Below are 27341 nucleotides of genomic sequence, written 5' to 3'. Positions count from 1 at the left end.
TTGCGTCAATTGGGTCATTCGCTCCTCCAAGTTTTCATAACGATTCAATTTCTCCGTCAAAGAAGCCACTTGATTCTCCAACTGAGTCACTTTAGCATCCCTTTCTTGGCTTCTTACTTGAGCAATTGTAGGAGTGCTCTTGGCAGGATGCACACTTGGGGGGGGGCCAAATCCCACACCTCGAACACGACCATTGCGCTCATTACCAAACACTTGAGCATATACATCATCTGGTGCCCATGCAATACTACCAGTAAGGTCGGATGACTGCACACGATTTGAGAACTCACTCAACAGTTCGTTGATTTTTTCCTAATATTCAAAATTTGAACACAATAACACATTAGAAATTAACAATGTTAATAGATTTAATATTACACTTAGCAAATCATGATATTACTTACAATGTTGCCTTCTGCTACGGTGTTAACAAGAGTACCATCTTTATGAAGATGGAGTTTTACATTTACATCTACACGTTCTACAGGATGCCCAAGTGTTGTTACCTAAATTATGGTCATTTCATTTATTTAATTAGGAATAATAGTTTCATACAAACTTAAGAACAATCTAATATGTCATTTACAAGATAATTATTGAGTCATTACCATTTCTTTGCGTATGAAGCAAAGTTTTTTGAACCACCAGTATGTACATTTGTTTGCTTGGAACGACTGTTCTTGTTTTTCAAAGCAAGCTCCTACGTTCAAAAAAATTACATATTTAAACAAAGTATTATTTGAATATATTTTTCATGGTAGATATTCAATGTAGAATAAAGATATCCATATGAATGTTCTTGTTATGATGATGATGTAGAACAATTAAAGCATATCAATATAGAATAATACCTTCGTTTTTGATAAATTCCAATACTGAACAAGGTCTTCATAATCTTCAGAAATTACACCTGGTGGTACTTGTGCTCTATTTTCTCCTCCTAGGAAATACTTCTTCTTCAAAAATGACTTGTGGTTCTTCCAAGATTTCGCAATTAAGGACAATGTCCTATTCTTCATTGCCTTCAACCTTAGCAGGCTCTTCAGGCAAAATCCATTTTGACTACATGCAATAGCTTAATTAGCAAAATCCATATCAAGCTAAACATTTGTGTAAAACTCAGTACAAGATAGAATAATACACATATAGTCTATAACTTCCTGAATACCTGAACAAGATCCCATATTTCTTCCTTCAATTCATCTGGTATTTTTGTCCAATTCTTATACTTAATTGGGCACAAATGGGGTTTTCGTGCAATTGTACCCAACCAACCTGTGAAGTTCCTCCCTGCCGTCTTAATTGGCTGATTTAAACTAGTTAATGGCAATTCAATCTTGTGATTTTCAGGGAGATTCCAAATGAATGAGTACTTGTTAGGACCGCGAGTAGCACGTGGAAGTGGCACAACTGTAATTGCTTTAAAACAATAAAAGCTCATTGTCTATGGGATATTTGTCAAACAATATTAACCATAATCACAAACATGATCTTAGAAATATATAAAATACCTTGATTTGGTGCATTTGATGGATTAACTGTGGATGATTGGCCAATTTCTTGTTGTGACTCATGATTCACATCTTCATTAGAGGCTTGTTGTGACGACCTTACCGAAACGTCACGTATAACTAAACCTTTCTTTTTCATTTATACATTCAAGAACTAAAATAAGCAAAGAAGATTTATATCCATTTCTATTCATATCTTCATTTACACAACAAATTCAAAATCATTTAGTTTCATAAACATGCAAATAAGATTACACATAATCTTAAATATAATAAACAAATCATATCAAGTCTATCTATATCCCCATTCACACAAATGGACTAAGTCTTATATCTCTACAAACTTAAGTAAAAATCATGGAAGTAGAATTACACATTCACTTAAATATAGTACACAACATATTCAAAACTGCATAGTTTCATAACATGCAAATAAGATTACACATAATCTTAAATATACTAAACAAATCATATCAAGTCTATCAATATGCTCATTCACACAAATGAACTAAGTCTTAAATCTTACAAATTTAAGTAAAAATCATAGAAGTAGAATTACACATACACTTAAACATAGTGCACAATATACTTAAAACCACATAGTTTAATAAACATGCAAATAAGAATACACAAATGGACTAAGTCTTTAACCTCTTAAGAAACAAGTAACAACCATTTAAAAAAGATTACAAATAAACTTGTCCTATAATACACAACAACTTCATAACCACTTAGTTTCATAAACATGCAAATAAGATTACACATAATCTTAAATATACTAAACAAATCATATCAAGCTATCAATATCCTCATTCACACAAATGGACTAAGTCTTGAATCTCTACAAATTTAAACAAAACCATGGAAATAGAATTACACATACACTTAAATATAGTGCACAATATATTTAAAACCACATAGTTTAATAAACATGCAAATAAGAATACAAAAATGGACTAAGTCTTTAACCTCTTAAGAAACAAGCAACAACCATCTAAAAATGATTACAAATAAACTTGTCCTATAATACACAACAACTTCATAACCACTTAATTTCATAAACATGCAAATAAGATTACACATAATCTTTAAATATACTAAACAAATCATATCAAACTATCAATATCCTCATTCACACAAATGGACTAAGTCTTGAATCTCTACAAATTTAAACAAAAATCATGGAAGTAGAATTACACATACACTTAAATATAGTACACAATATATTTAAAACCACATAGTTTAATAAACATGCAAATAAAAATACACAAATGGACTAAGTCTTTAACCTCTTAAGAAACAAGCAACAACCATCTAAAAAGGATTACAAATAAACTTGTCCTATAATACACAACAACTTCATAACCACTTCTTCATAACCACTTAGTTTCATAAACATGCAAATAAGATTACACAAGATAACTTTAAAACTCTTCACAAGCAAAGCAAATAGAAATACACATGAAAGATGAATGACATATTAACTCTCATCATCAGTCGAGTCATTATTTGACCCATCATTGAGCTCTTCACCATCTTCATTCTCATCATCAGTAGACTCATCATTGGACTTATACACGTCACCAATGAACTCTTCCTCATCTATATTGTCATCTTCAACCAATTCACGCTCAACAAATAACGGTGTTTCATAAATGGTCCCTTCTACATCTTTACGAGTCCATGCAAGGTTATCATTTACATCATGTGCATTATCAATGGTTATATTATAAAGAATATTCTCACAAAATTTATCTACATCATCATCAAATGAAGCACCAGTTCCAACATCAAAAACATCTCTAGCTTTTGTTTTAACAACGACCATCCAATCTTTATGTCTTGGATCTCCCACATAAAAAACTTGTGAAGCTTGAGAAGTTAAGACATACGGCTCATCAATCAATCGATCATCCTTATGTATCAATCTTGTAAAGTTGACAAGAGGGAAACCAAACTTGTCTGTCTTATATCCTCTTCCACTATCCACATCAACCCATTCACATTTGAATAATACATATCGTAACTTCTCAAAATAGTTCAACTCAATAATGTCAATTAAGACACCATAATAAGTAACGCCACCTTCAGTGGCGACACTAACTCCACTGTTCTGAGTTTTCCTATTTGCCTCAGAATCTTTGGGGGGGTTTGGATTCCGCGTTTGCGTTTCAGCAAACGCGTTTTCCTCCCCTTTTTTTTTTTTTTTTTTTTTTTTGCCGCATTTTTTTACTTTTGGGAGACAAAAAAGCTGTGCATGAACAGTGCGTGCACTGTTCACGCACTGTTCATGCACTGTTCATATAATAAAAAATATTAAAAGTGGGTCCCATAGTACTATTTACACATTTAAAATTATTTTGCTACAGTGTTTTCAGTTTTCAGTTTTCAGTTTTCAGTTTCAGCAACAATAAGTTCAATCCAAACACACCCTTGGTGCGAAACTTCAATCCATTTAGAACATAATGTTTGAACCGTTTAACTTCATTATCTGGATATCGAGCAAGCCATATAAATTTTTCAGGAAGTTTCTCCCTCTCATCAACATCCATTGACAACACCTAATATAAACGATGTGTTCCATTAAAAGTATAATCTCAAGAAAGTTACAGCAAGAATTACTTTTATATGTCATACACTTACATGGTACTTAAACCAGTGACAAAATCTCTCCATGTGTTGCTTTTCAATAGCATCATTAGCTACATTTGGGTGAAGTTCCTTTAAATGATCTCTGTGCACACTGTGTAGGAAAATGTGTGATAGTATCATAAACTTGAGTTATGTTATGACATTAAGCGGTACCAAATGATGTCTTAATTACTTACATGCGAAATGGGGTAATTTCATCATAACTGAATAGCACAGAACGATGTGCTTGGGTCCATGATTTTGTATCTAGGGTGATGCTCAACACTGCACCTGTAGATTCTTCAACATTCCTTATGGGCCGAGTGAAGACAGTTTCGACATTTTTGAAATATTGTGAACAAAATGTTAAGCACTCCTCTGCCAATACCCTTCTGCAATACAACCTTCCAGACAAGCCTTATTTCGAACATAGGACTTCAATCGTGACAAGTACCTATGTGAATAAAGAAGATCAATAATAGAACATTGAATTTGAATGAAAGCAAATGGACGGGCTTATTATATATGTCTTACCGCTCTATAGGATACATCCAACGATAATGAACTGGGCCAGCAATCTTGGCTTCATCAGTCAAATGAATGAGTAGATGTCCCATAACTGTAAAGAAAGAGGGAGGAATATCCTTTCCAATTCACACAACATCACTGCAATTCTCTTTTGAAGACTTTCAAGATCTTCCAAACTCAATACTTTGGAACATATTTCCCTAAAGAAACAAGATAACTCAATCAAATGCTTGCTCACTTCATCCGGCAAAGATCCATGTATAGCTATTGGAAAAAGTTGTATCAAGATATGACTATCATGGCTCTTCATCCCAGAAATCTTGCGTTCTTAAGTTTAGCACAACGAGATACATTTGAAGCATAGCCATCCGGCACACTTACACCTTTCAAAACTTGCAAAAAACTATCTTTTTCACTAGTAGTCATTTCAAAGCAAGCAGGTGCTTATCTCTCCAGGACATGCAGGAGCTCCTTTGGTACTCCAACCTGAAATATCACCATATGCTAGCTGGAAAATCATTTATGGTCTACAATAATGCTACATGCATTTGAAATGAGCTATTGGAAGACACGTCAAACATTTCTACTCCAACATCCCATAATTCCTTGAGTTCTTGTACTAAGGATTGTAAGTACACATCTATATCGTTCCCTGGAGAGGTTGGACCAGGAATCAATAGTGATAACATGAATTTTATGCATTTGCCAATCACAAAATATAAACGTTATGCGTTTTCTAATCACAGATATATACGTATGAGTGTGAAAAAAAAAATCCTTGAAAGCTATATGATGAAAGCTTACTCAAGTTTTACTTTTGCCTCCAGTAGAAAAATACAAAAATACTCTTAGGCCTAAACCTAACACACCCAAATAATAATAAAATAATAATAATAATAATAATAATAATAAAAGAAACCCACTGACACCCATATCATTCTTAGGCCTAAGCTTTATGAAGTACCATAGGTTTTCACCAATTCTCAATATAAGTCACGGCAATTTTCTTAGTTGTCCTTTTTTCTTCTTCTTTTTAAGTTCATTATATTGGATCCCATATTTTATTCAAATATTAATAGTAATAAAATATAAATATAAATAATAAAAAAAATCTATCAAATGTAGTTATACCATATTAAAACCCTAAAGGCGTGACTATTTTTTTTTCTTATATCTTACTTCCTGAAATTTCAAACATAAGACTTTTGTTATAAACCTAAATTTTAAATACTTAAAAAAAATTAAAAAAAAAAAAAAGAAAGAAAAAAAAAGAAAGAGAAATCCAAGTTGAATTTTGCAGTTTTTTTCCCCTAAAGCAATCATGGGAATGAGAGTCAGAATGAGTTGTGTACATAATTTTGCAAGTATACTACTATACTCATAACTTTATAGATTAACTTATTCTCTCAATTTATTTTAAAGAATCAAATTAAATGTATAAATTTTATGTATTTAGATTTATCTCTTACTTGCATTATTTGTAATTATGAATTAGTTATTTTATTTTAATATTTTAATTATGTGAAATATATTCTTGTAGATAATTATGATAATGTAGAAACTTGAGCATAATAATAAGTCTAAAGGGAATTCCAATCGAAAATTGGATCAAGGTATTGGGCACTATTGGGAATGAAAAAATCATGTAGCAATTTAAAAATATGAAAAACATGGAAGGCAATTGAGTAAATCAAACTAGGTATGAAAAAATGAATTACATTTTACATGTAAATTAGATTTTGTATGAATATTTTTCAAATTAATTTAATCTTTATCTTGCCTCCCAAATTGGATTCATAGCTCCACCACTAGTGATGAGATCACTCCAAAAAATAATACACTCAAACTTTGAAAATTGAAAAAAAAAAATGCCTTTTAGCACACTCAAACTTTTATTTGCAGGTATATTTATATACTTTCAATACTTTTAGATTGATTTATTTTGAGGAATCAAATTTTATGTCTAAAGACTAAACTAAGTATTTGAATTAATCTCTTATTTTGATTGTTAGTAATTATGGATTTGTTATTTTTATCTTTTTATATTAATAATATGTCTAAACTTTAGTACAAATTCTTTATTTCCTTTTTGTATCAAAAGAAAAAATTATTTATTTCCTTTTAAACCTTACATAACACAAGTATTCCAGCAGCAAGATGAAAAGGAAGTCCCCCCCCCCCCCCAACCCTAACATGAAATAAATGAAACTCTCATCTTGAAATGAATATTTTTAAACATAATGTAAATGCGTGTCTGTGAATAATTTTGACTTGTCAATGATAGTATTGGATTCTATTTTGCTCCTAATCTTGCGGTCACCTTTAAGAAATTCTTCATTGTAATTACTTGGTATATGTGAGACAAAGATATTACACACTCAAGGTCAAGGACATAGTCAGGTGTTTAAAGGATTCTTAACACTTACGTCAGGGAGAAGAAAAAGGTAAAATACAATTAATACCCGTAAGGTAGTCTGGTCCAAGATTTTTCAAAATAAATTTCAACAGTAATATTTTAATGTGGAGGCAAAAAATTGAAGCTTAACTCTTCCCACACCCCATAATGTGATCAAGCACACGACGTAGTCACCATATGCATGTGTGACATGTCTCCTTCCAACACCATAATATGAAACAAATGTGGTTGTGCCCTTGTTCCGTAGACAACATTTATCTCCATGATGGTTTATGTGAGGAGTGTGGCAAAGAAACAGAAACTATTGCCCATATTATTTGTGGTTATGCTAGAGCTAAGAAGGCAGGAATGGGTGTGTCAGTGTGTGATCTGAGATGGTATGATCAGCAAAGTGGTTGTTTAGCTGGCTAGATCATGTTATTATGGTTATGAGAACTCTATAATTGCAACCAAAATTCAACTATGATAATACTGATCGAAAAAACATAAGTACTTCATTTTTTTTTTTTCCTTTTTTTTCCCCATACCTCATTTATATCATTAAAATATTTTCTTTAAAAGACTGCATGTGTATAAATTGAAGATGTAACCACATAGCATAGTCAGAACCAAATGTTCCTAGTTGTTACTTGTTAGGACATTATCCCATCTCTAACAAATGAAAGTCACAAGCATAATGTATTACGCCAACAACCATAGCATCACCCTCTTTGCTAAAATCACTTAAAAATTTTTATCAAAGACCTTGTGAACATCAGAACATGGAATATGAACAAAATATCAGTTGGGAATTTTATCAAATACCTTGTAGACATGGAAAATAAGAAAAAACCATTAACAAAAAATATATATCAGTTGGGAATTTTTCCCCATACCTCATTTATATCATCAAAATATTTTCTTTAAAAGACTGCATATATAAAAATTGAAGATGTAACCACATAGCACGGTCAGAACCAAATGTTCCTAGTTGTTACTTGTTAGGACATTATCCCATCTCCAACAAATAAAAGTCACATGTATAATGAATTACGCCAACAACATAGCATCACCCTCTTTGCTAAAATCACTTAAAAATTTTATCAAACACCTTGTGAACATCACAACATGGAATATGAACAAAAATATCAGTTGGGAATTTTATCAAATACCTTGTAGACATGGAAAATAAGAACAAACCATTAACAAAAAAAAATATCAGCTGGGTCAGAACCAAATGTTCCTAGTTGTTACTTGTTAGGACATTATCCCATCTCTAACAAATAAAAGTCACATGTATAATGTATTACGCCAACAACCATAGCATCACCCTCTTTGCTAAAATCACTTAAAAATTTTATCAAACACCTTGTGAACGTCAGAACATGGAATATGAACAAAAATATCAGTTGGGAATTTCATCAAATACCTTGTAGACATGGAAAATAAGAACAAACCATTAACAAAAAAATATATATATATTAGCTGGGAATTTTTATCAAAAAGGTTAGGGCCCGTCAGACAACCATGCGACCATCCCAACTGGGCAAGCCCAGGTTGAGAACGATCATCTACAGATTGATGCCTCAATCGGAAGCATCAAAGACCGTTAATCACGCTCTGATCGCACAGCCATGATTCATCCACCGGGTTTAGGTCCTGTCTCCTTAGTGATCAAGGATACAGAGGTACGATCCTATAGAACAGATCCTGTTCAAGTAAGGTCGTGACCAAACAAGCGGAAACTACTATTATAAAGTGAAGTCTTGCTAACTATCTAGTCGATATGGGACAAGCTCGTCTGGGTTACAAACCATACTACTTGCTGATTAACAAAGCTCTCCCTTTACACGTTCCCACTTCGTTCTTTGCTATCTCGGCAAGGACAAAAATGCCCCCCGAGTTCTCTCGACCAATTAGGACAGCTCATAAATCTTTTTTTTCTTTTTTTTTTTAAATAGGAGTTAGCTAAGTTACGCCAGTCCCAAGCAGGGCGTTAAAGTTAAAACTAATAGGCCAACTTGTGTGGATGTCCACCAAATGACTCCTATTAGTAGTGGGACTCGAACTTAGATATGGGTTAGACAAAGTGTCCAAGCCTTACTAGCTGAGCCAAGCCCCCATTGGCTATCTTTTTTTTGCTGCTACACAAGAGTGACAAGACAGCTCTTAAATCTTAATTACTTGGGATCGATGATAAAATAAAATAAAATAGGGCACCCGTTAACTAGACCAAATAAAATAACCCAACAAAAGTAGTAGTTTTGTATATTAGATACAACTTTAATGGTGTTGTAATATCCGATATTGAATTAAGTGTGAGTTTGGCATTTGATTATAAGTAGATTTTTTCTTATTTTATATATTATTTATGGATTTCACACTACTTTTTATCTCAACTTTATTTTAAATAGTTTAAATTTCAATCTTTTAGAAATAATTAAGTTAGCATTAACTTTTTGCCTCACGTTAATACATTATGCAAATAAGATATTAGAAACTAGCAATTCTCAAACGGGCATTAAATGTAAAAAGATGTGATTTGCAATTTATGCTTGCAAATTATATGTTGAAAATAAATAAATTTTAGTTATAATCTTAAAATAAAATTGAAAAATTAAGCTTTAATTTTAAAATTTGGGAATACAAATTGTCTATCACACTTTTGTATCTCACTTTATTCACATCGCTGTTGTATTTGTATGCCATATGTTTGATATTTTTTTCATCTTAAACTTTGGTTATTTGATATTAGTAGCCCGTTGACTGGTAAAAGTATGGGCTTAATTCTTTTCAGCCCATTAACTTAGAAAGAACCATGGGTTTGAGTGCTTTCCCATTCATAGCCAATTCTGTGCAACAAGGGCTCTTAGTCCTTGTTGTATCTCGCCTAATGGTTGTGTTGTCAAGGATTAGAAAGCCCTAGGAGTTGGGGTTACCAGTCCTTTAGCCCAAATATGGGGAATTTTTGTCCAAAGAATCGTGGGTTTTATACCAATTTGGTTTTATGGGTCGTCAAGCCCAACTTGAATTGTTTTCTGATCATCTAGCCCTACTTTATGTTACACTAATTAATTGGGTTCAAAAAAGGATTAAATAAAGGAGTATTGTTATTTTTAGTATAAAGTCCAATGCATTTTGGAAGTCAGTTGGGGCCCTGTGGGCCTTTCATGTACGTGGCTAACTCTTCTTTAAAAATAGAATTCAAGTTGGCATTAGTGGATCAATGAGTGGCCATTTGGTAGTGAATTGGGCCTTTGTGTCCTCACACACATACACACATATATATGTACACGCGCGTGGGAGGTGTGTAACTTGCTCCTTCAAACCCTACAAATATGCAAAACTGAAATTATAACTTTAAGTTACCTTTTTTAAAGTCACAACTTTAAATCATTGCAACTTGTGTTGAGAGAGTATACATGTATTGAGACATTGCAACTTGCAAAGGATTTTTGAATGTCTCCTGGCAGTCGTGCTAAAATTAATCTCTTCTTTGACACTAAAAATCTCTTGGATTGGCTGAGAATTAATTCCTTCAACAATTTCTTATGCCAACCTTAGGGGCGGAGCTATGCAATAGGGTGGGGGGCATGGCCCCCCACACACCCCCCCCAAATTGTGAAATTTTTTTAAATATATATAATTATTATAATGTTTTCAAAATTTAGTTTACAAAAATAAGAGTTGCCACCCAAATATTTGCCTTAGTCCAATGATGTTTTTATAAAAAAAATAATTGGTCTAATAGTTACAGAAATATAACTTTATTTTTTGCAATTCTATTTTTTATTGTAAAATATGCTCTTATATCTATTAAATATTTGATAAAGTTTGGTACTAAATATGTTTGAATTTATCTTTTTCAACATGTTATGTGGCAATTAACAATTTATTGACTCATTAAAAAAAAAAATTCTTGTCACTAAAACTACACATGAAATGTCTCTTTATTTACCACATGATAGGTTATAGCAAGATAATTTCAAATATGTTCGGAGCTTAATTTGGATCATTCATGTTTTTTAAAATTTCATTGGTTCAATTAAAAGATTTTTTACTTACTTTAGTATAAAATTTGATCATTTGTATTGAAAATGAAACTTTTTATAAGAATTTCACTATGAAAATGGTAAAAATGAATTTTATTTTATGAAAGATTGCCATCAAACATAATTTTGATTGAAAATACTAAGCTTTTTTTTTTTTTTTTTTTTTTTATTTTTTTTGGGGTGTGTATATATATAACTTATCAAATAAAAAGTGTGTATATATACGTGTATATATTATAAAAAATTAAAAAAAATTGTGTACACATATATGTGTGTTTGGAGTTGTCTTAATAAATATATTAGTGCCACAACTTGACCCCTCAAACAAAATTTTTTGGCTCTACCCCTGACCAACCTCTTCAAATCCCAAGGGTATGGTGTTTCCTGTAGGTATTTGGAGTTTGTGGCTACACAGGAATACATAGCATTGGTTTCAAACAACTTTTCCTTGTGTAATTGAGTTATAAGAATTCACACGGGGATTTGGGAGAGTGATTTTTCTAGAGCTATTGGTACAGCTAGCTACTAGTGATGCTGCCGTGCTGCGAAGTTGTGATTGTGAGCTCTTAGAGATAGACTCCATTTGAGTAACCAGTTACAGATTTTAGCATTGGAAGTTGAACTAGATGTTAAAGTAGTTATTCAGTTCTTTCTCAAAAAAAGAAATAGTAGTTATTCAGTTGGTTTCGAGTTCTACCTGCACTAACATAACATTACACTCTTCTCTTTTGGTTGATTTCAGGAAATGATAATTTTACATCCTCAAGTAAGAGTTAAGCGGCCAACAAATTTGCAAATGCACTAGCAAGGTGAGGAACTAATCTTCAGCATGATTTTTTTAATTGTTTATGAATTCGAAAAACTTTCCCTATGATATCTTTTTGCTTTTGAACCTTGACATTATGGGCATGTATTAGATAAGCTTTACTCAAGTTGTGCTTCTTTGTTGCTAATGCATTTCCTTTTCTAACCAAAGAAAATATACATAGAGAGGTTTAATAGCTGACTTCTCTAAACAACAAAATGACAATTCCCTAATTTGTGTTTATATATATAGTCTTGGGAGCCAAGAGTGATCACTCTAGAAATGAAAGGAAAACACAGGCAATTGAGACAAATTTGGAACATTTATACTTAATTTGTACTTTTTATTTCCTGTTAGGCCGTACATCAAATGATTCAAATCCAAACAATGATTCATAGAAACATCAAGAACTATATGAGCAAATCAAAACAGGCTTATTTTGAAAAGGAAAAAAAAAAGCTAGTCAACTGTATTAAACTAGCAAGTGAGATTATCACCAGGAGAAACACCAAGTTGGTTACAATATTCTGTGTAATACTCAACACGTTTTTGAACCGTTGCAGGGTTTCCACCATCACATTCAAGGGCACCATTAATGGCTCGAATCGTTGCTCCGAACCCTTGACTTACGACTGGCCTCACAGACCTCATCCAATACCACAAGCCAGTCTTAAACGCAATAATTGGATCATTTGCTACGGTTTCAGGAGAGTTCAATCCATCGAACCCAATGCTGTTTCCTGCTGGTCCGTAATTGAAATTCCATGATAGTTGGATTGGTCCACGACCATAGTAACCCTTGTTGGGATTGCATGGATATTGTGTGTTGGTCTCATCACAGTAGTCCTTAGAGGCACCATCTATCTCCTCTATGTAGCAAAAAACTGCAACAAGAAGATAATATTATTTGTGTTGTATTAGTCAGGGCAATTATATAGTTGAATTCAATTGAAAATCTTAAGTACAACACCTAAGTTTTATCCATATAATATTAGCTTTTGGTTTATGCATGTATTCTAATATTCATTGGTATTTAATGTACGTGATTATAAAAGTAAGAGAAAGCAGAGCAAGATCTTACGTCCAGTTTCATGTGCAACATTGCCAAAGAAAGCTGCAATCTCACGTTTAGAATCATCAACCGATCCAATCCTACCAAAGTTATCAAATGCAGTGAGAGCTTCAAGAAAAGCTGCTCGGGTATAGAAGTTCTTTCCAGCACAACTAGCATCAGCCTGATCAATTATCCCATTGAAGAATTCTTGTGTCACAATATCAGCCACTGAAACATCATTAGGTGGTGGTGAAGCATTGCAAGGACCTTGTTGACACCCAGTGCCACAATAGTCATCGCCAGTGCCACAATAGCCCCACTGGCTACAACATTGGTCTGAAGCACAACCACAGTTTTGTGCCTTTGTGTAACTTGGCAAGGACCCAGCTAGGAGTCCCAATAGAAGAAGGGTTAGTAGGTTTTTTTTGGTGATAAGTGCTGCCATTTTTGGAAGAGAGAAATGGATGATGAGGAAATTAGAGTTGGGGGTTGTGGTATTTATAGTGCAACTTAGAGTTACAAATTAATGTATTTAAAGCAAGTTGTTTGACTTTAAATTTGAACATGAAGTTCTAGATGGGCGTGTTTGGTGCGTATTTGAGTGGGACTTTTATCCTTATTTTAAAGAAGATAATATTATTTGTGTTGTATTAGTCAGGGCAATTATATAGTTGAATTCAATTGAAAATCTTAAGTACAACACCTAAGTTTTATCCATATAATATTAGCTTTTGGTTTATGCATGTATTCTAATATTCATTGGTATTTAATGTACGTGATTATAAAAGTAAGAGAAAGCAGAGCAAGATCTTACGTCCAGTTTCATGTGCAACATTGCCAAAGAAAGCTGCAATCTCACGTTTAGAATCATCAACCGATCCAATCCTACCAAAGTTATCAAATGCAGTGAGAGCTTCAAGAAAAGCTGCTCGGGTATAGAAGTTCTTTCCAGCACAACTAGCATCAGCCTGATCAATTATCCCATTGAAGAATTCTTGTGTCACAATATCAGCCACTGAAACATCATTAGGTGGTGGTGAAGCATTGCAAGGACCTTGTTGACACCCAGTGCCACAATAGTCATCGCCAGTGCCACAATAGCCCCACTGGCTACAACATTGGTCTGAAGCACAACCACAGTTTTGTGCCTTTGTGTAACTTGGCAAGGACCCAGCTAGGAGTCCCAATAGAAGAAGGGTTAGTAGGTTTTTTTTGGTGATAAGTGCTGCCATTTTTGGAAGAGAGAAATGGATGATGAGGAAATTAGAGTTGGGGGTTGTGGTATTTATAGTGCAACTTAGAGTTACAAATTAATGTATTTAAAGCAAGTTGTTTGACTTTAAATTTGAACATGAAGTTCTAGATGGGCGTGTTTGGTGCGTATTTGAGTGGGACTTTTATCCTTATTTTTTGTATCTGTGTGTGTGTGTGGACTTTGTGTATGGTCATTGGTCAGTAATGATATTTGGTTTCTGTTCTTGTCATAAAGGAGTTTTGCGCGTATATTGGTCAAAATTTTCCACGGTCAATTCGGTGGTACGCCTTCGCGTAGTGGCAACTGCATGTTTTATTTTCCCTATTAGCAATAAGAGGGAGAGGGCCAACCTTAGGACCATGTCACTTGGGTCCATTTAAAATTTTCATCTTTACATTTCAAATTGTATTAAACCGGCCAGAGAAAGAGAGGTGAAGTTCTTTGTGGAACCCTAAAAAGTTCTTTGTGGAAGCCCAATAGATTCACGGGTACGGCACAAGCTACACAACCCAATTTTGCAAGCATTAATGAAATTAAACTATGAAGGAAAAACAAAAACCTTTTCAGAATGCACTCTCTGACTTTGTACATAATTATATGGCTAAAATGCAAAATGCATTCTCTAAGTTTTTTCAGAATTCATTTTAGTCTTCTAATTTTGTTTTCATTCATTTCAGTTCTCTAAGTTTCAGATTTATTCAATTAAAAACTTTCCATCAATTTTTGTTAAAATTTTTTGAAAAAATAAATATGAAAAATATTCTTCAATCATTAATTTAATTTTTTTTAATTTAAAAAATTTGAAGAAAAATTTAAAAATTTGAAAAATTAATCACAACATATAACAAAAATTGATGGAAAAATCTTAATTGAATAAACTTGAAAGTTAATTCACAAAAAGAAAAAAAAAATTGAAAATTAAATGAACGAAAGTAAAGTTAAAGGACTAAAATGAATTTTGGTGGAACATAGAGTGCGAGTTTTGCATTTTTGCCAAAATAATATTTCCACCTAAATTAATTTGTATGAGAGAGATCCAAATGTTTAACGTAAGAATTTGCTTTGGAAGAAAAAATAAATAAATAAAATAGAATCCAGATTTGTTTAGAGAGAGAAAAGGTGGAATTCGGATATTGCCCTCTAAAATTTAATAATAATAAAATAATAATAATGGAATCTGGAACCCCAAAAACTTAATTTATTTGTAATTGACAATATTTTCTCAATGTTACATCCACAGCATTTTCATAATAAATTCTTCTAAGTGGCAAGTTGTTGTTAGTTTTAATTTGAACTCACCACTTAAATTTTTTTTCTTGTCACATAAGATTTATTGTAAAAATGTTATGAATATAACATTTTTCTTTTCCAATTACCTATCTTTTTATGTTAGTCTTGATCAGAAATTTCAATATTTTAGGGAATGAGATTCAATGCACTACCTTTCAAATAAACAATCTATTTTTAGCATCTCTAATTTAAACTTAAATAAATCTAATAAAAAATTGAGTATAAACTTTATAAATAAGTAAAAAGTATATATTTAATGAAGGATATTGATACATATTTAATGACCTTTTTAAATCAAAAATCATATACATGAAATATAGAATCAAGGAAAAGCAATTGAGATAATAAAAATAATAATAATAAATAAATAAAATATCAACAACTATCAAGAAAAAAGAGGGAGAAAATGTCAATCGCCAGTCATGTATTCACAAATTGACTAGATTACGTTGACCTGCCCACCCTCATTAAGTACGGGTATTTCACGACGTGAAGCTTAGGCATGATGATTTGACTCTAACAAAACGGCGGACAGTTCAAAGCTTTATGGAATAGTTCTGTTCTCATTGAAATTTATAATCTAGAAAATCTATCATTTTCTGTAATTATCTGTAGGTTCTTATATAGGTGTAAGAATTGATATTGGTTGGAATTTTGATATATAGAGATCCACATAATGAAAGTTTGTAATATTTCGTGTATGATTATGAAACCCTTGCTAGTAATGAACCAATGAGCAATGAGAATATTGAGAAATAACACAAGTAAGATTTTTTTTTTTTTTTTTTTCTTTTAATGAACATCTCACATGTGTGATCATTGACCCGACCCACTTGAACTTGTAGTATTCATGGTGTGGGGCACCATTAAATGCTTTACAGCTATCTATATCGTAGCACAGCATTTTTTTACAAAACGCATAATTTGAACCAAACTACTTTTAGACATGCAGATGTAATTTAGTCCAAAACTCTTACCAACACACTATGCCTCCAGAGGTAGTAACTCAAGTAAGTTAATAGAACTGTAGAAATATCCATATATAGTTGTACAAATAAATCAAAATTTTCTAAACAATTCAAGTTTTAGGAAAGAAAAATTAGGAAAAAAGACCCTTTTCTATTTATTTACTTTTTTTTAAGGAGACAATATTAAGCACTTCATTTTATTTTTATTTTTTAATGTAGATACAATAATATTTTAACTTATGGTATCCAATCTATGATAATTACTCTTTATCATCATTAGCAGTTGATTTTTTGTATAAATGTGGTTTGAACTTTTAAGTATAAGTCTCATTTCTCTTATTCAAAAATAAAAAAATTTGTCAATTTTCTAGATTTTAAGTCTAGAACCCACTATTAAGCCGCCGTTGAAACTTGACCTATTTTAAAAGTAAACTCAAAGAACATGCTCCAGTGCTATACTTCATATAGATGCAATAAGCCTCCTTTGAAGCTTGACTTATTTTAAAAGTGAACTCATTCATGAACATGCTCCAATGCTATACTTCATATAGATACAATTAGCTTCCTTTGAAGGTTAACTTATTTTGAAAGTAAACTCATTCATGAACATGCTCCAGTGCAATAGTTCATATAGATGCAATTAACTATATATAGATGCAAGGTTGATAGACGTTGTCGAGTTTATAGCAAAATATTTTATTTGATAAATATGATATTACATAGAAGAATAAACAATAAATTAGTGCATTAGTGAAATGACTGACTACCTTAACAAGAAGTTAAATAGAAAACGATGAAAATTTCCAGTTGAAATTCAATAATACATTCATGATGTTTAGTCATGAATCAATGAAGAAACAATCAAACAAGCTCTTGAACTAGTTTGAGTTTGTCTTTATAAACTGAACTAAATTTGAACACTTCTAACTGGGTGCCAAAGTCGAGCTGGGACCATACTCGAATTGAAAGATTGAACAAACCAAGTCCATTCTTTTTAATTCTTGACGACTTACTCAGCTTGATTGCAGCACTAACTTATTCTAACAAAACATTTAATACTTGCTTGACTTGGTCTTAGTGCAACCTAACTTCATCTAATAATACAAACTGTACATAACAATTTGTGATTCCTGAAAGTGCTATTATAAGATATAAGTTTAACACTATTATTTTAATCAAATAGCTAAAAATATTGATCCATTGATGTTTGGTGTATTGTACAAAATAAGAAGGTAAAATAAATAAAATAACATTTTGTAAAACTATATTGCTAAATTTATGGCTCCATCAATGTAAATGCTCTTGCTATACTAAAAGTAGTAGCTTATCAAATAAACTAAGTTATAACTTATAGTATAACTTGACTTGAAAAAAAGATTTTGTTTATATCATTTATATTTTTAGTAAATGAAGTCAAAAAACCACACTCAAACTAAAATTTTGATGCAATTATAAAATAAATAAAAAATCCCAAACTCAACATTATATTGTGTTTATTATAACGTGTTTATGAACAAGTTCAAGTATAGCTAGATTAAAGTATATGTAACATTATTTGTGTGGCTGCAAGAATATGATTATATAAACTTAGATTGAATTGTTTGAGATCAAATTATTATTTGTAATTTATTATGAAATATAAATATTAACTTTTAATGACACGTGGTTAATCTAAAATTTATAAGTTCATTAACAAAAATTGTTTTATCTAATTAATTCAAATAATGTAATTTCATATATAATTCTTTACTAATGGTTAGCATAGATTTGTGAAATTATTAATTAAAAAAAAAAAAAGAACCATAAAAGCTTGTTTTACAAGACAATTAACATGTAATTTCATTTCGTGATAAGCTCAAACTCAACTTGTCTACAGCCCTATTAAATAATATAATAAGAATATCTATATCTTCCATTCAAAAAAAAAAATATATATATATATATATATAATGTAATAAGAATAGCCTTCCTAGATTCACAACCGCTGTAAAATATGCACTTTTCTCCCTGTCATCAGAGTACTGCATAGTCTGCATGCAGCTCCTCCTCAAGCATTGACCCATCTTGAGGCTCATATGATCCATTTTTTACTCTCTGCTTCCAAAACTACAGTGTTGATCATAATTCCTCCTCTTGTTTGCTTTTCTCATTTTCATATCCTGATGCCCTCCCACTCCTCCCAATTAAAAATGGTTCTGGCGAGGAATTATCATGATGCATTTCTAGACCTTGATAAGATCGAGCTGCAAAAAACTCCGGTCCAGATTTAGCTGTTCCTTTGATTACAGTCTTTGGATTGTCACGCAATTGCAGAACCTTATCTGTTGCATTGGCTAAAGCAAGAGTCCCCTCATTGTCTTCCCTACCATTCTCTTCTGTAAGTGAATAAATAATAAATTCAGATCCCATGGAATATGGTAAATTGCCAAAAAAAGATTCATTCAACTTATCAACTTTGTAGGTCAATTCAACAATTCAAAGTCTTAGATTATTGCTGTATACCAAAAACAAAAAACTATGGATGATAATGAACGCACAAATGACACTTTAAATAATATATATATATATATATTCTTAGTAAATTGAAGCAGCGTTCAACACATACCATTTGGTAGAACGGGATTCCTGTAGAAAATCATAGCTTTTTGACTTTATTTCATTTTTATTTATTTATGTTGTATAAATCATCTCAAACAGAAAAATATGCACATTTCGTTCAATAACAGTAACACCTAAAATTTCAATTGAGTGAATTGGAACTTCCATCAAAGTAATGAGTTCATGCACTGATATTCTATTTGATTGACATTTACACATCCACGTATATATCACCATAAGTGTAACTTGCCAATTTTAATCAATTTTTCCATTTTAGACTAGATCCCTTTTTTTTCTTTTATAAAAACTTCTATTTGACATTCAATGTAAATGATATCATACCCGTTACAACAAACCAAACCAAAGGAGAGAGATAACTACCTTGCAGATCAAAATCTTCTACATATCCACCATGGAAAAAGGAAAACCGTGCTTCTGACCCATTTCTCACTTCCACGGGACATGAATTAATCAAATCCCGGAATTCCATTACATATTCTCCTGTCCACTGACTTCCTCTGAATCATAGAAATTTTAATATTTTAACAATTAAGGGTAAAGAGAGAAGGGGAAGGGGGGGAGAGAGAGAGAGAGAGAGGCATCTAACTCTAGAAATAAACTAGGGAAGTTCATCACTAGTCACTCTACTCTAAATCATATATCAAGAAGGCATTTAGATAGCCTGATATGTGAACTAGGGAAGTTGATTGAGAAGATAAAAGACAAGTTCAAAACTATCACTAAGGCAATGGAGGGCAACTTTAGAAGATCATAAAATCAAAATGAAATATATGAAAATAAAATGATTAATGATACTCAGAAGCATCAGTAGAGAAAGCCTAAAATCAGCTAATCTCAACTTCAGTTCAAGCAAAAAGAAATATAAGGGTGACAAAAACACGAAAGCTGATTGGGATAGGCATTATTCTAGCAATAATACCAAACTAATTAACTTATGTGGACTATTAATAGAGAAGTTCTCCTATTATCCATAGGAAAGAGGAAATATAAATTTACTCCTTTTTTTTTTTTTTTGATAAATAATAAACATTTTATTGTAATAGGATGTACTTCATGCACCTTGGATGAGTACGCAAATTACCTAAAAGAATTTTAAATTATACTTGTAAATTGACTAAGACAACATTAATCAACTCAAAATATGTCTCCTAAAAACATTAAAGAAAATTAAAAACCAGAAATCAGGATTCAGTTCAACAAAAAAAAATGTCTCCTAAAATCATGTTTCCTTCAAATAAAAGCTGTCCGCATGCTTTATTTACAATACACTGTGGGGCCCACAAATCAGTATTTGTTATTGGTAAGTTACACATGCATCCAGCAGGTCTTGAACCCACAACCTCACATTCCACCTTGCTCTTACAAGGTATAAAGGTATAATTTGAGCTAGAAATCATGCCAAGTCTATTACAAGAGGAGTTGCCATTTATACTAGGAAGAGTAAGATGCTCTGTATACTTGTACAGAATCACAATGTAGGACTTCTCCAATGCAAGAACTTCATTTATTGAGCCATTCCCTGGCCTTATTTTTTTTTTTTTTAATGTAGATACAATAGTATTTTAACTTATGGTATCCATTCCATGATAATTACTATTTATCATCAACAACAATTAACTTTTGGTATAAATGTGGTTTAAACTTTGAAGTATGAGTCTCATTTCTCTTATTCAAAAATAAATAAATAAAATTGTCAATTTTCTAGATTGTAAGTCTAGAACCCACTATTAAGCCTCCGTTGAAGCTTGACTTATTTTGAAAGTAAACTCATTCATGAACATGCTCCAGTGCAATAGTTCATATAGATGCAATTAACTATATATAGATGCAAGGTTGATAGATGTTGTCGAGTTTATAACAAAATATTTTATTTGATAAATATGATATTACATAGAAGAAAAAACAATAAATTAGTGCATTAGTGAAATGACTGACTGCCTTAACAAGAAGTTAAATAGTAAACGATGAAAATTTCCAGTTGAAATTCAATAATACATTCATGATGTTTGGTCATGAATCAATGAAGAAACAATCAAACAAGCTCTTGAACTATCTTGAGTTTATCTTTATAAACTGAACCAAATTTGAACACTTCTAACTGGGTGCCAAAGTCGAGCTGGGACTATACTCGAATTGAAAGATTGAACAAACCAAGTCCAATCTTTTTAATTCTTGACGACTTACTCAACTTGATTGCAGCACTAACTTATTCTAACAAAACATTTAGTACTTGCTTGACTTGGTCTTAGTGCAACCTAACTTCATCTAATAATACAAACTGTACAAAACAATTTGTGATTCCTGAAAGTGCTATTATAGGATATAAGTTTAACACTATTATTTTAATCAAATAGCTAAAAGTATATATCCATTGATGTTTAGTGTATTGTACAAAATGAGAAGGTAAAATAAATAAAGTAACTTTTTGTAAAACTATATTGCTAAATTTATGACTCTACCAATGTGGATGCTCTTACTATGCTAAAAGTAGTAGTTTATCAAATGAACTAAGTTATAACTTATAGTATAACTTGACTGGAAAAAAAGATTTTGTTTATATCATTTATATATATTAGTAAATAAAGTAAAAAACCAAACTCAAACCAAAATTTTGATACAATTATAAAAAAACAAAATCCCTAACTCAACATTATAATGTGTTTATTATAACATATTTATGAACAAGTTCAAGTATAGCCAGATTAAAGTATATATAACACTATTTGTGTGGCTGCAAGAATATGATTATATAAACTTAGATTGAATTGTTTGAGATCAAATTATTATTTGTAATTTATTATGAAATATAAATATTAACTTTTAATGACATGTGGTTAATCTAAAATTTATAAGTTCAGTAACAAAAATTGTTTTATCTAATTAATTAAAATAATCTAATTTCATCTATAATTCTTTACTAATGGTTAGCATAGATTTGTGAAATTATAATTTTTTTTTAAAAAAAAACCATAAAAGCTTGTTTTACGAGACAATTAACATGTAATTTCATTTCGTGATAAGCTCAAACTCAACTTGTCTACAGCCCTATTAAATAATATAATAAGAATATCTATATCTTCCATTCAAAAAAAAATATGTAATAAGAATAGCTTTCCTAGATTCACAACCGTTGTAAAATATGCACTTTTCTCCCTGTCATCAGAGTACTGCATAGTCTGCATGCACCTCCTCCTCAAGCATTGACCCATCTTGGGGCTCATATGATCCATTTTTTACTCTCTGCTTCCAAAACTACAGTGTTGATCATAATTCCTCCTCTTGTTTGCTTTTCTCATTTTCATATCCTGATGCCCTCCCACTCCTCCCAATTAAAAATGGTTCTGGTGAGGAATTATCATGATGCATTTCTAGACCTTGATAAGATCGAGCTGCAAAAAACTCTGGTCCAGATTTAGCTGTTCCTTTAATTACAGACTTTGGATTTTCACGCAATTGCAGAACCTTATCTGTTGCATTGGCTAAAGCAAGAGTCCCCTCATTGTCTTCCCCACCATTCTCTTCTGTAAGTGAATAAATAATAAATTCAGATCCCATGAAATATGGTAAATTACCAAAAAAAGATTCATTCAACTTATCAACTTCGTAGGTCAATTCAACAATTCAAAGTCTTAGATTGCTGTATACCAAAAACAAAAAACTATGGATGATAATGAACGCACAAATGACACTTTAAATAATATATATATATATATATATACTCTTAGTAAATTGAAGCAGCGTTCAACACATACCATTTGGTAGAACGGGATTCCTTTAGAAAATCATAGCTTTTTTACTTTATTTCATTTTATTTATTTATGTTGTATAAATCATCTCAAACAGAAAAATATGCACATTTCGTTCAATAACAGTAACACCTAAAATTTCAATTGAGTGAATTGGAATTTCATCAAAGTAACAAGTTCATGCACTGATATTCTATTTGATTGACATTTACACATCCACGTATATATCACCATAAGTGTAACTTACCATTTTTAATCAATTTTTCCATTTGAGGGAAACAAAATCATAGAATCAAGCAATTAGTCTAGATCCCTTTTTTTCTTTTATAAAACTTCTATTTGACATTCAATGTAAATGATATCATACCCATTACAACAAACCAAACCAAACAAAGGAGAGAGAAACTACCTTGTAGATCAAAATCTTCTACATATCCACCATGAGAAAAGGAAAACCGTGCTTCTGACCGATTTCTCACTTCCACTGGACATGAATTAATCAAATCCCGGAATTCCATTACATATTCTCCTGTCCACTGACTTCCTCTGAATCATAGAAATTTTAATATTTTAACAATTAAGGGTAAAGAGAGAAGGGGAAGGGGAGGGGGGGGGGGGGAAGAGAGAGAGAGGCATCTAACTCTAGAAATAAACTAACTAAAAAATCTTCTTTTTTTGATAAGTATAAACTAATCAAAAAACATGAACACTAATACACAATGTTTCCCCAGAGCCCATATATTACCATTCCTAATTGTTTTGGTTCTATACAAATATCCAACCACAAGAATTTACTGACATTTCTATTGTTTCATCACTAGTCACTCTACTCTAAATCCTATATCAAGAAGGCATTTAGATAGCCTGATATGTGAACTAGAGAAGTTGATTGAGAAGATAAAAGACAAGTTCAAAACTATCACTAAGGCAATGGAGGGCAACTTTAGAAGATCATAAAATCAAAATGAAATATATGAAAATAAAATGATTAATGATACTCAGAAGCACCAGTAGGGAAAGCCTAAAATCAGCTAATCTCAACTTCAGTTCAAGCAAAAAGAAATATAAGGGTGACAAAAACACGAAAGCTGATTGGGATAGGCATTATTCTAGCAATAATACCAAACTAATTAACTTAGAAGGAAAAGGGGTTTGGAATCTACTAGAAAATGGAGGAACTTTATGGGGACTATTAATAGAGAAGTTCTCCTATTATCCATAGGAAAAAGGAAATATAAATTTACTCCTTTTTTTTTCTTTTGATAAATAATAAAAATTTTATTGTAAAAGGATGTAGTTCATGCACCTTGGATGAGTACGCAAATTACCTAAAAGAATTTTAAATTATACTTGTAAATTGTCTCCTATGAACATGTCTCCTAAAAACATTAAAGAAAATTAAAAACCAGAAATCAGGATTCAGTTCAACAAAAAAAAATGTCTCCTAAAATCATGTTTCCTTCAAATAAAAGCTGTCCACATGCCTTATTTACAATACACTGTGGGGCCCACAAATCAGTATTTGTTATTGGTAAGTTACACATGCATCCAGCAGGTCTTGAACCCACAACCTCACATTCCACCTTGCTCTTACAAGGTATAAAGGTGTCATTTGAGCTAGAAATCATGCCAAGTCTATTACAAGAGGAGTTGCCATTTATACTAGGAAGAGTACGATGCTCTATATACTTGTACAGAATCACAATGTAAGACTTCTCCAATGCAAGAAATTCATTTATTGAGCCATTCCCTAGCCTTGCATTGGAGAAGAATGACCAATGAGATTCTGTACAAAGTTCATAGACCCATAGACCATCTAGCTTTGAAACATGAAGGGAAAGTCAAGCAGTTAATTAGAGTGTTAGGGTAACTGACGTTATTGTCATCCTTTGCATGATGGCCTGTTTTCCTAATGGTCATTGTGTCCAGAATATTAATTCAAACCAGATTTGAACTATTCAGCTTTCACAATTTACATATTACAAAGTTTTAATCTCTACAGCAAGTAAGGACAAATAATTACAGCAACCAAAAAAAAAAAAAAAAAGCATTTTATTTTGATATAATTCATAAAAGACTGACACAGCCCATAACTTAACCCAATAAAGTAAGAGGTAATTATTTTAGTACGTTTATTCAGAATCATTAGATACAGACATAACTGCAAAGCATTTTCCACACAATACCTGTTGAAAGCTAGCATGGCTTCAAATGGAGTAATAACTGGAGATAAGTATTCTTTGCTCTCCAGAAGAGCAGTTTGGGCACAGGAGACAAAAATGAAAACATCACACTGCCACAAATGGAAAATTTGTTAACAAAACTATTATATTCCAACTTCTATAACAAACAAGCAGGCAGAAATCAACTTGCACATATCAAAGTTCACCTCAGGAAAGTTGGCAAGTTTAGCAGGGTTTGGCTTTCCCATAACAAGAGTATAGGCCTTTTCCCTGCTGCTGTGATCAGCTCTTTCATCTGATGTATCATATGTAGGTAACCAGCTGCACCAACAGTCGCTGGATGAATAATTACAGTTGTAGATATGCATGAATCTCAACATTATTGAATTTTCACCATACTATGACAAATTATGTTATTACAATATAAGAAGAATAACACAATGAAAAGAATTTCATTTTTTATGTCCTAAACTACCAGACCAATAAGATTGTCATGCTTAAACTGAAAATGGAATATTGATGGATCTTACCAAATTTTTTAATTTCAAGTTCTCTAGATTAATTAAGAACCATTTCACCAAACAAGGAGTTAAGGGTTCAAATATAGCAAACAACCATGTCCACACACACAATGACATGAAATCATCCAAAACATAAATCAATGTCAATCTGACAACCCCATCAGTATAACACTATCAGAATTTATCAATTGATACAACAACTTAGTTCATCAAAGGTCAACTTTATTAGCCTTTAGGCATAAAATCATGATTAAATAAAGGGAAATGTGTTTACAATTCATGAAACATGCTTAGAACAAAAAATATGAGTTAGCAAACTGTACACAACAAACACCCATACAAACCGATCTTGCTCAATCCCACAAAGGAACTTACCTACACCAAGAGTTCCCACCAAAATGCCAATGATATTGGCATCCTTTGCTTTTTCCACCAGGTAATATCTGCATGCATCATTCAAAGAGTAAATAAGAAAAAAAAAAGAAAAAAAACGCAGACATAAATTGAACAATAGGTACAAGTGAATCAATAAACTTTTAAGGAGAAAAGGAGATAAAAGTGATAAAAGGGAGGGGGAGCAGTGCATAACAATTGCATTGCATATCATACCGGCGCTTAAGAATTCTTTTCCGTTGAGATACATCCGTCACCAAAAATTCTCTGTTGCATCATATCTGACTAAAACAAACATCACCAAACATAAAGCAATATTAATTATGAAAAAAGAAAACAATAAACACAACTGACAATATGCTAACACATACTGGAAGCCACACGAAAATGGAAAATCAACATATAAACACTCAAAGTATCTCCACAAGTGATTGTTTGATATTGCTATAAATTTCTCTAACTAATATATTTTCAATTATAAGAAAAGCAACAACAATGATGGGAAATACTTAAGACATATGCCGGATGCAGAGAGTGGGAAAAATATGTGCAATTATACAGCTTGAATTCGCAAGAAAACACTTGATGAGCAGTAGTGGAAAGGAAACAGGATAAGCTTCAATACAGCAGAGCATTTTAACGTACTTCAAGGGTACGCACAAATGTTCATGTATACCACATATAGCAAGCTGCAAGCCATAATAAATTAGGATGAACTGCAAGTATACCACATATGTGCAGCAGTTACAAATAGTGAAAAGGAAAAATTTTATTTTAGCAACATTAATAGGCTCATAAAAAATATATCACGATGCTAGTAAAAAGAATGACAAAAATATCTCCACCCTCAAAACTTTGTGAACCATATGGGTGGAGCAACATGCTGGGATCTGAGGTATACAAACACACAAATACATTGTGAATATCAGGAAATTATCATTAGGAACATAGAACACACATCACAACAAACACACACATAGTGAGGGACATAATAATTTACTACCTATATCACAGCCATTAAATGTCATCACAACATTTGCAAATGCTGAATTGTCAGAACCAATCCAAAATAGCAAGTAGTCCTCCATTCTTTGTCCGTCAGGTATACTCCAGGTCAAGCCTCCAATCTATAGCTATTAGCTGGTGTTGTCCCACAAGTGCTATTATCGGTACAGTCACTAGTGGTTCCACAAGCCCATTGGAGTTGTTATGATCATCAGATGGATTCATTACAGAACACTTAACATCAGCAAAATGGATTTCTGATTTAGATTTGGACTGAGATAACCTTGATGCTCTCTCAGTGCTTCTCTAATATGCTTTAGAATGTGCATATTCCAGCCCATAAAGGACCTGCATTTGGAAGTTAACAAATAAAATTAAAACAAAT

At 31.9% G+C, this 27341-nt stretch overlaps 4 protein-coding genes, 1 long non-coding RNA gene and 1 other non-coding gene across 6 annotated transcripts in view; all 6 read right to left on the bottom strand.

Annotated features, from left to right (window-relative positions):
• Positions 1-404: 404 nt before the first annotated feature.
• On the bottom strand, positions 405-2001 carry LOC136062977 (uncharacterized). Its single transcript, XM_065762761.1, has 4 exons — positions 1512-2001; positions 1169-1419; positions 852-1062; positions 405-700 (listed from the first exon to the last, which is right to left on the bottom strand). Exons 1-3 carry the CDS (start codon positions 1648-1650, stop codon positions 1009-1011), a joined length of 444 nt encoding a protein of 147 aa, XP_065618833.1. The 5' UTR covers positions 1651-2001; the 3' UTR covers positions 405-700; positions 852-1008.
• A 1949-nt stretch (positions 2002-3950) lies between these two features.
• LOC136062978 (uncharacterized) lies at positions 3951-5107 on the bottom strand. The gene is made up of 3 exons (XR_010624698.1): positions 4677-5107; positions 4155-4596; positions 3951-4072 (listed from the first exon to the last, which is right to left on the bottom strand). It is a non-coding gene; the product is annotated as an uncharacterized LOC136062978 (long non-coding RNA).
• Positions 5108-8576: 3469 nt separating this feature from the next.
• LOC112034417 (small nucleolar RNA U3) lies at positions 8577-8793 on the bottom strand. The gene has a single exon (XR_002885359.2). It is a non-coding gene; the product is annotated as a small nucleolar RNA U3 (small nucleolar RNA).
• A 3432-nt stretch (positions 8794-12225) lies between these two features.
• On the bottom strand, positions 12226-13464 carry LOC112034392 (endochitinase EP3). Its single transcript, XM_024067209.2, has 2 exons — positions 13004-13464; positions 12226-12806 (listed from the first exon to the last, which is right to left on the bottom strand). Exons 1-2 carry the CDS (start codon positions 13419-13421, stop codon positions 12400-12402), a joined length of 825 nt encoding a protein of 274 aa, XP_023922977.1. The 5' UTR covers positions 13422-13464; the 3' UTR covers positions 12226-12399.
• Positions 13465-13755: 291 nt separating this feature from the next.
• Positions 13756-14208, bottom strand: LOC112000227 (endochitinase EP3). The gene has a single exon (XM_024032322.2). It carries the CDS (start codon positions 14206-14208, stop codon positions 13756-13758), a length of 453 nt encoding a protein of 150 aa, XP_023888090.1.
• A 4047-nt stretch (positions 14209-18255) lies between these two features.
• Positions 18256-27341, bottom strand: part of LOC112000228 (uncharacterized) — a 10453-nt gene continuing 1367 nt past the window's right edge. Inside the window, 11 exon segments of the mRNA XM_065762771.1 lie at positions 18256-18864; positions 19469-19605; positions 25041-25147; positions 25244-25299; positions 25302-25358; positions 25934-26001; positions 26168-26216; positions 26219-26236; positions 26955-27080; positions 27083-27142; positions 27145-27304. Coding sequence (XP_065618843.1) covers positions 18608-18864; positions 19469-19605; positions 25041-25147; positions 25244-25299; positions 25302-25358; positions 25934-26001; positions 26168-26216; positions 26219-26236; positions 26955-27080; positions 27083-27142; positions 27145-27304 — 1095 coding nt within the window. The 3' untranslated portion in view covers positions 18256-18607.

This window comes from Quercus suber, unplaced genomic scaffold, assembly GCF_002906115.3.
Source record: "Quercus suber isolate HL8 unplaced genomic scaffold, Cork oak 2.0 scaffold_472, whole genome shotgun sequence".
NCBI classification, from domain to species: Eukaryota; Viridiplantae; Streptophyta; class Magnoliopsida; order Fagales; family Fagaceae; genus Quercus; species Quercus suber.
The sequence above is the reverse complement of the archived record's forward strand: the minus strand, read 5'-3'. Positions and strand labels throughout refer to the sequence as shown.

Bases quoted from the DNA above. Each gene is read 5' to 3' on its own strand.
- LOC112000227 (XM_024032322.2), bottom strand. From the start codon at position 14,208: ATGGCAGCACTTATCACCAAAAAAAACCTACTAACCCTTCTTCTATTG.
- LOC136062977 (XM_065762761.1), bottom strand. From the start codon at position 1,650: ATGAAAAAGAAAGGTTTAGTTATACGTGACGTTTCGGTAAGGTCGTCA. The intron at 1,420-1,511 runs GTATTTTATATA...ATTGTTTTAAAG, and splicing joins ATCAAATGCACCAAATCAAG to CAATTACAGTTGTGCCACTT. The intron at 1,063-1,168 runs GTATTCAGGAAG...TATTGCATGTAG, and splicing joins AAATATGGGATCTTGTTCAG to TCAAAATGGATTTTGCCTGA.
- LOC112034392 (XM_024067209.2), bottom strand. From the start codon at position 13,421: ATGGCAGCACTTATCACCAAAAAAAACCTACTAACCCTTCTTCTATTG. The intron at 12,807-13,003 runs GTAAGATCTTGC...TTCTTGTTGCAG, and splicing joins TGTTGCACATGAAACTGGAC to TTTTTTGCTACATAGAGGAG.